Source organism: Xiphophorus hellerii, chromosome 15 (genome assembly GCF_003331165.1).
Source record: "Xiphophorus hellerii strain 12219 chromosome 15, Xiphophorus_hellerii-4.1, whole genome shotgun sequence".
NCBI classification, from domain to species: domain Eukaryota; kingdom Metazoa; phylum Chordata; class Actinopteri; order Cyprinodontiformes; family Poeciliidae; genus Xiphophorus; species Xiphophorus hellerii.
Window position 1 is genome coordinate 2945577 of NC_045686.1, and position 8940 is coordinate 2954516.

The window sequence follows — 8940 nt, forward strand, 5'->3', positions numbered from 1 at the left end:
TGAGAGATGAGCTGAGCTGAGCTGAGCCTCAATGGGAGATATTTTGGGTTTTAAAGCTTCTCTAGGCCAATCCTGCAGGGGAACAGGTGCGCTGGTTGCTGGAAGAGGTCCGCTGAACAGCAGAAGGAGAAAAATCACAACAAAAACTTTATGTTTCTTGGATTGCTGCACAAATAACTATTAATAACTATAACAAATTACCTAATTAAGAAATATAGACATACAGACCTACATATGAGAATATCCACACCTGATCAAGTAAAGATGATTTTTATGGGATAGAATAAGGTTATGTTGGTGCATTTTATGGAAATCATTGACAAATATGAGGAAGATCAAAACCTTTGAGGTTTTGGAGCTGGATGGTGGAAGAAAACAAAAATGCATTCTCATATATTTATAAATATTGTAATTTGATATTATTCGTGTGTTTAGTAGGAAGTTAAAGCCTAAAAATAGAGCTGAGTAATTCCTTGTAACTGTTTTCCCTCTTTCATCGTTTAACTTTAACCGTTTTCAGTCACATGACCCATTTTTAAAGTCCATTTAAAGTCCCTCTACATCCCCAGAACCAGAACCGAACATTCAGCTTCTATTCACCAACAAACGTCCAGAAAACTGCAAAACTGCAGAAACACTGACTTCCTTTAAATCAAGGCTAAAAACCCGCCTGTTTACAGTTTACTTTGATTAATACACTGAAAAAAGAGACCAGCTTAAGAAATTTATTACACGTCATCCATCCATCCATCCATCCATTCATCCATTCATTCATTCATTCATTCATTCATTCATTCATTCATTCATTCATTCATTCATCCATTCATCCATCCATCCATCCATCCATTCATCCATCCATTCATCCATTCATTCATTCATTCATTCATTCATTCATTCATTCATTCATCCATTCATCCATCCATCCATCCATCCATCCATCCATTCATCCATTCATTCATTCATTCATTCATTCATTCATTCATTCATCCATCCACCTGCACCTGAGTCCTTGGTAGTAAAATATCAACAGTATAATATCTAATAATTCTAGTTTTCATAAATCTGACATTAGTAACACCTGCAGTCTGTTTTGAATGTGAGAAAAAGTTTTGCGGGTAAAATCAAATTCATGCAGAGCTGAATTCAGAGCTTAGATGATAATCATAAGAGACTTTCAGCTTAATAAAATAAATTATGGCTATTTAAGCACTTTGAAAACTTTACATGATTTTAAATTAACGTCTGCTTGTTTTGAGACGACAAACACATTATTATGAGTTTTGGGTGCAATAGATGGTGACCAGCAACTTCCTGGCTCAAACTGGAACCAAACAATCTGACCTCTTGAATTCAGGAGGCCGCTGAGAGATCCCAGGAGTTCGTAGCTTAACATTCTTCTCATTGGTTGGTTTAATTTGTTTACTCTTTCAATTAGCAGGTGGTGGCTGTGACATTCTTTGCAGCTGCTTTGGAAACTTACAACTAGGAGGAATGAGAGCAGCACTGCACCCATTCTAAATATAACATTTCATTTGAAGTGGCTTGTTTATTTGAGCTTTAGCTGGCCGATAGTATCAATTCTACAATTTTAGGGAATGTTTGGGGTCTGAGCGACACTGACATCAGATCAGGATGTTTAATCCCTGCTCTTCTCTTTGTGGACGATATTTTATTAAATTTATGTCATTCAGAGGGATTATATTTCCTCTAATGCCTGAAAAATCCAGGAAGAAACTTTGTGCATGAAAGTCTTGTCAACCTGCATTACGTCTGGAGCTAAATTGGGGCCATAAAGTTTGTTCAAAAGAAAAAAAATATTAAAACTGAAAAAAAAAGATTTGAAACTGAACAATTATTTTTGAAAGAAAAATGGAAAAACTTGAACCTTTCTGAGTTTGAAAAGTGAATCATTTCCAAGAAAAAAAAGACAAATTTTGAGATTAGTTTCAGAAATATTCTAGAAAAGAACTTGGAAATTTCGGAGTTTCAAAAGTCAAACATTTTCAACTCTTGAATATCAGAAATTTTCTAAAAAGCTTTTGGAAGTTTCTGAGAATAATATCAAAATTTCTGAATTTTTTTGACAAAAATGTTCACTTTCTTTTTTATTGTCTTACCTACAGTGGCCCTAGTGTGCTTCCGTACGAAGATGTGATTCTGAAGGAGCTTTTGTTTCTGGAGGGAATCAACTCAGCTGCTGTCTGGATTATTCCAGGTTTCATTTGTTTATTTGAGCTGATAAATAATTTTATTTCTGACGTCTCTTCTTCTGTCCTCAAACTGCGTGGTCAGCTGTCAGAACCTTTCACAAACGCGCCCAAATTCCCCAAGAAAACTAATAAAATTATATATATATAAATCTGTGTCCTGCTAGAGGGGAGATACACAGAAATGAGCAGTACACACATTTAAAACAAGTGGAATCATTTTAGGGTAAAAAAATAATACCTTCAAACGTTTACTGGAAAAGTCTGGAGCAGCTGCAGCTTCTGATTTGTTTCATGTTTCCTAATTAAAAGCCCATTAAGGCAGAGGTGGAGCTCTGGCTCCTGATTGGTGGGTGTGTGCGCGTGCTGTGGGAGGTGGAGGGTCCGTGGGGTCGCTCCTTGTCGGGTCCGGGCTGCAGTACGGCGCGTAAGGAGCGCAGAGCGCGCAGAGGAGTTGAGCACCGGCTTGGACTTTACCGATTCCGTCTCTCCGTCCGACCTGAGCGTCTCGATGACGCTTGGTTCTTCTTCGTGAGTTGTTCGCCATGAACTGCCTGGATGTGATGTACCAAGTGTTTGGTCCTCAGCCTTATTTCAGCTCCTACAGCCCCTACCACCACCAGGTACGCTGCCTTTCCGCACAGCTTCTCTTTACGTCGGTCTAAATTCATGATCTTAATTAAACTCAGTTTAGATTGTTTTTTTTTTTAAAGTGACCAGCGGTTCAAATCCGTCTAAAACTTCATCATAAGGTCATAAAAAGATGTTTTCTTCAACTTAAAGAAGTTACTGAACATGTAAAACTGGATTGGTGGATAGTTTTAAATACTTTTAATGAATAAAAAATGTAATTATCTGCAAGCTAATCAGTCAGATTTTACACAGTTTTCCATTTATTTATGTCTTGTTGCATAAGTTAAGAATATTAAAATAAAAACGATTATTAATTGCAGTATTTCGAAGTTTTATCCATTTAAAATACATATTATAGTAAATACATCCAGCTAATCTATATAGCTGTAAGGCAGGAGTACTAAGGCTAATTGCATGTAAAATAAAAACTAGTTTGTAAATATTTTAGATTTGGGTCTGTTTTCTGGTCTGGTCAGACTTTTTACAAGTTTTTCTCTCTGTATAAAACTCTCAGTCAACATGCAGACATGTTTCACATAGTGTGAAAACTCACTCCGTCCGCCACCTAAACACCCGCCGTCATAATGAACAGTTTCACAGCTGATTCTTTAATTTCACAGAATATTTCCACATGCATGTTTAAGAATCCTGCGTACATTTTGGCTTTTAATCAGAAAATATAAGCAGCAAAACTGATTTCACCAACTTGCTCGTTAAAAACATCAGGAAACAAATCATTTCAAAGTTTCTGTGTCGGTATTAGATGTGGAATTCAAACTAAACGTCACCCGTGTCATCAGATCCTGAAATAAACCTCTAAGAGGTTTGCAGGTCAGAGGTCAAGGGTTTTTTTTAGGTTGGCAATAATAACAGGCAGTAAGTTGCATCAAAACAAACAAGAACACACATGATGCATGTCTGTTTTTACTCCAGAAGCTGGCTTTCTACTCCAAAATGGAAAACCCCCAGGAGCTCAGCAGCCGACTCGGCCCCTCGGGGCCGCCGGCCATCAAAGAGGAGGACAAGGAGCTGCCGCCGGGCGCCGAGTACCTGAGCTCCCGCTGCGTCCTGTTCACCTACTACCAGGGTGACATCAGCACGGTGGTGGACGAGCATTTTAGCCGAGCCCTCAGCCAGACGAGCGCGTACCCGACGCCGAGCGGGAACAAGGCGCCCAGAGGTTCGTGGATCCGTCGTTCAGCCGGTTCAACCAACTTCAATAATCTGCAAACGGAGTCCAGCTGAACTTGGAGTCGGTTTCTACTTCAACACGGCAGCCATACGACCGTTTTAAGTCCAACATTTACATCTAAATCAGTTTTTAGTGCAAACAGAAGCAGAAACGATTAATCATAATAAATGCGATTAATCGATTATTAAAATAATCATCAACTATTTTAGTGATCAATTAATCTTTAACTGGAGTACACAGACTCAATAAAAAGGCTATTTGCAGAAAAACTACATATTCAGAGCCGTAATTCAACCAAAACTGAACAATACAGTGTTGGAAATCTTTCAGTGTCATCCGATTTGATTTTTAGTATCACGATTTGATTCAGAAACTAATTTATCTATTCAAACATTTTAGATATTGTGTTTAAAATTTGTAAGTGACAAGAGGAAAAGACATTTACTTAACCTTTTATTTAAACAAATGAGTTGATTAAAAACAGAGTCTCATTAAAGCCCAAAGTATTGGAATAAAAGAAGAAAACTCCTGATTTCATCACTGCTGCTTTGTGCAGTGAGACAGATTTCAGATCAGTTTATCGATCGATCAGGGTTTCCCTAATCGATCAATTTCTTGTTTTCTTTGAGTTTTGAGCTGCAAATTAAAATAATGATTGAGTCCAATTTCTTTTTCCTATAACAAAGTCAACATGTAGCAGAGAAAATAATGTGCTACAGTTTTTCTGTTGGAGGTTGTTTTGGATCCAACAGAAATTTAAGGAATTATAAGATTCTTTTATTGATTCTTTATCCAGACCTGCATCTCTAATCTTTGTTTTCTATTAAACTCAAAGTCATTTGATAATTCAAGCTGTTGGTTATTAGACAGAAAAATATTCAACCTTTTCTGCCTTTGACCTGCTAATCACCGATCAGAGCCGATCACAGGAACTTTGACCGTTTCCAATCTCTGCAGCTCTTGATAAAATACATTTAAAGGTTTTATGATGTTAATTTGTTTTCTGTTTGCAGATTTGCATAAATCCCAGATTTATCCTCTTACTGCTCTATCTTTATGCTTCATATAAACAATTTTTACACTATAAATCAATCTTTTCTTTTCAAATAACGACAAATTGATTAAAACAATTGTACTAAGATATACTGTATTTTTTCACTGTAAACCACAGTGAGGTTTACTTTTTAAATGCGTTTGCACAAAACCTTTAAAATTACAGTATTTTTATGTAACTGAATTAACTTTAGATTCAACAAGTAGATTTGCTGTGTTCAGAGAAAACTATTAGATTTTTCATTGCTTCCCAAATGCTGGTATAAATACATTTTGTTGGCAAACAGCATGTTAAATTGTAAGAAACTGCAGAATTGATACATAAAGCTTTATATTTAAACTCCTTATACATTTATATACTCATTTATTTATTTATTTATTAGGCTCTTCGACTTGGTAAACTTTATTAGGCTTCTTAAACCTCAACGTTTACACTCACACATGAAAATGGCAGCAAACAGATGCACAATTACACAACTGTATATCTATGAAAAGCATTAGTTGAGTCTTCTGCACAACCAACAAGAATTCAGCCAGTGGTTTCTGGATGGTTAAGTCAACAACAACACACTTGTCTTTTCCAGCAGCCATTGTACAACAGTAAAATCAGCTAACAAAAATGTGCTGGAGCTCAGCTTGGGTTGCTAGGTAACAGCCGACGTCTACTGGGGTTAGTAGGCAACGGTGCAGTGCCTGCTGATTTGTAACATATTTTGAAGGGTTTTGAAATGGCTCATTTTCCAGATGCCAAAAATCATTAACTTATTGCCAAGAAACATCTAGTTTGTTTTTTAAGCACTTGTTCTGTTTTTAGAAGCAGCAGAAAAGCAAATGAACGCACAAAAACATGCAGAATTTGAATATTTAAAAGTTTGAGTTCTTCGGACTGCACTTTGTCTTTCCTAAACATTTTACGGAATGTTTTTTGAAGTGACTCCATGATTTGGGTTTTCTCAGACGGCTCTTTCCCCATGAGTCAGAGGAGTTTCCCTCCGTCGTTCTGGAACAGCTCCTACCAGCCGGCGGTCTCCACCACGCTGGGCGGCGCTCTGTCCGCCCCCCACGCAGACATCTCCTTCCCCGCCGACCCCTACTCCTCCAGCTCCCTGCACAGCCACCTCCACCAGCCCAGCCCCGACACCTGGCACCCGTCGCACCACCACCATCACCACCACCACCCTTATTCGCTAGGGGGCGCCATTAGCGCTCAGAGCTCAGCCTACTCTCGCCCAGGCGTCCACGAGATGTACGGCGCGGCGTTCGACCCGAGGTACGGCTCCCTGCTGGTGCCGTCGGTGAGGTCGCACCACCGGCTGTCGTCGGGCAGCTCGGTGCCGGGGCCCAGCACCTCGCCCTGCGACCTCGGCGGGAAGGGGGAGTCGGGGACGGGGTCGGCCTGGAGCGGCGCCTTCGCCGGAGCTGGAGCGGAGATCGGACTCAACATAGACACAGGTACGTTACGTTAATCCTCAGAAATCAGTCGACATCTTTCATTAAAGGGATAGTTCAGTGTTTCAGCTGGGGTTGTGTGACAGAGAAATTAACAGGCAGTATCTTACTTCCTGTAGAATCGGAGAACTCAGTTTGAGTGAACAGCTACTGGGCGTAAGCTACTGCAGGAAAAGACACTGAAGAAAACACTAAGCGCAACTTCCTTCTTTATGAAATTTAAACAAAAATGAAGTTACATAAAATTTTAGCAGTTGTTTTGTCGACCAAACACATTTTAGCAAAACGTTGTCGATATTCCACTGATGTCGAAAAAACATAATTGCACAATTACGACATTTCTGTTAAATAAGAAACGGCATTATAGTCCCACATGAATAAGTTACAATAAGTCACTAAAAACATGCCTCTTCCTGTCATCTTCCTCTTTGTCGTTTTCGCCAGCAGTAACATCCGGCTGTTGATCATGTGACTCGTGTGAAGAGAAAAAAAGTGTTTCCTTTGCAGTTTTGCAAAATAACTGTCAAATTCAATGCATCCCAGGGTGAAAACTTGAGTTTTTTTCCTAAATTTCCATGTTTCCATTAAGTGAACTTATGAACCAATTTGTGCGATTATAAGTTTAATGTAATCGCAGCTATGGCGTAAAACTAGAATTAAATGAAAATCTTTTTCTGTCCGTCGGGTCGACTTACACAAAGTGCTTTTAACGAACAAAACGTCCGTCAGTCGGCACCTTCACTCCAGCTGTCAGCTCCATTTTCTGCTGCTGTTGCTTTTTTCTCCTTCTTCGCCTCGGGCCACTTCCTACTGCTTTTATCAACAAGCTTTTGTCAGTGTCTAATCTTCCTTTTCTTGCCTTTATCTTGTCTCGCTCTTCCTCCCTTTCTTTCTCATCTTTCTCAGGTCTGCAGGCGCAGGATAAAAGCAAGGATTTGTACTGGTTTTAGAGACTCTTCCTCACCTTCCTCTTTCTATTTTGGCCTTTTTCTCCCTCCAACTCTAAGAAACTGTGAGGCAGAAATCCGTTTTTTAAGGGGGTGTAACAGCTTCTGGTCTGCTTGCAGCTCTGCGCTACAGTGGACTGTGCAGCAGCGGCGGCGGCGGCGGTGGCAGCAACATGCAGCCCTGCTGAGCTGAATGCCGACAGCGTGGATGCTAAGCAAGCGTGGATTCAGAAAGCCAGGAGGGAAACCGATCTGAACGGATACGGACAAAGACAAAAGCCTCTGTGCTTCTGTGACAGGGAGGGACTACATTCCTGAACTGGGAAAAAAAAAGAAACGTCCGGAGGGACAGACGGACAGAAACACATGTGGGTCTCGCACTCGAAGGACTTGGCAGACCCTTCCTTACTGGGAGTGTGTTATGGCTATGCTGGTGTTCAGGACGGACCTGGCAGACGATGAAAGCAGGAATAGTCTGGACACTTTGGGGGGAATCGCGTTCCGACTGGACATATCAGCTCAGAAACAAAAATCAGGATTTTTTGGACCTTAACTGATTTCTGAAGCATTTTAGCTGCAACATCAAACCTCATCCACGTCCAAACCGTAACGAAGGTTTGAAAACGCCATCAAGGCGAAGCATGCTATCTGTAAATCCTGTTTTATGAGTGTACAGTCACATTGTCCTTAAAGGTATTGCACAAAGTGAATAAATTTCAAATCTACAGATTCAGAAAGGATCGCAGCGAACAAGGTTTTATTTTTTATTTTGAAATCAAGCTTTCACAGAAAGCAGTTTCCTGGTTGACAATAAAAATATTTATGTTTTAATTATTTTAAAGCTGAGCTGTGAGGATAAAATCACTAAGATTTACCCACCAGTGTAAAGCAAAATAAGAAAAGTGTCAATAAAAGTAAAATCATCGCTAAGTTCAAACTAAATATTTCATATCATCACCTTCCAAAAATAATGGCATAAGTCATTTTTGCCAAAAGTGATTTTTTTGGTTGTTTGTTTTTTTGCCTAAATCATCTTTCAACAAAAAAGTGGCGATTTTTGCAAAAAGAAGAATCACTTTGGCGATTATATGTCAAAGCACTCAGTTATTACACACAAGCTCCTTATTGGGTACCAATTGAGACGGAGAACAGGCACAAGGGGAGGACCAGAGCAGAATCTGGAGCTGTTCTTATTTTATATGCAAATATCACATAATTTCATTTCAGTTGTTCATCCTGCCTTCTGCTGAGTGTCTGCTACACAGCGGTTTGTTAGCTAATCCATGTCTCCTGTTGCCTATTTGACCCTAATGTGTGTGTGATGTCATCGTGATGTCATCTGAACCCACCCACTGGAGTTCATTACGTGTCTCTGTGAACATCTGCACCCACCTGACACGTAAAGAGACGCAACTCTCACCTGTAGTTTCTAAAACGCTCCACAGTTTGATGTAAAAAT

At 39.6% G+C, this 8940-nt stretch overlaps 1 protein-coding gene across 1 annotated transcript; it reads left to right on the forward strand.

Annotated features, from left to right (window-relative positions):
• Positions 1 to 2501: 2501 nt before the first annotated feature.
• On the forward strand, positions 2502 to 8212 carry vgll2a (vestigial-like family member 2a). The gene is given in 5 exon segments (XM_032584521.1): positions 2502 to 2830; positions 3774 to 4020; positions 6043 to 6537; positions 7602 to 7648; positions 7650 to 8212. Coding segments are annotated over 5 exon segments (1017 nt in total). The 5' UTR covers positions 2502 to 2752; the 3' UTR covers positions 7800 to 8212.
• The last annotated feature ends 728 nt before the right edge of the window (positions 8213 to 8940 follow it).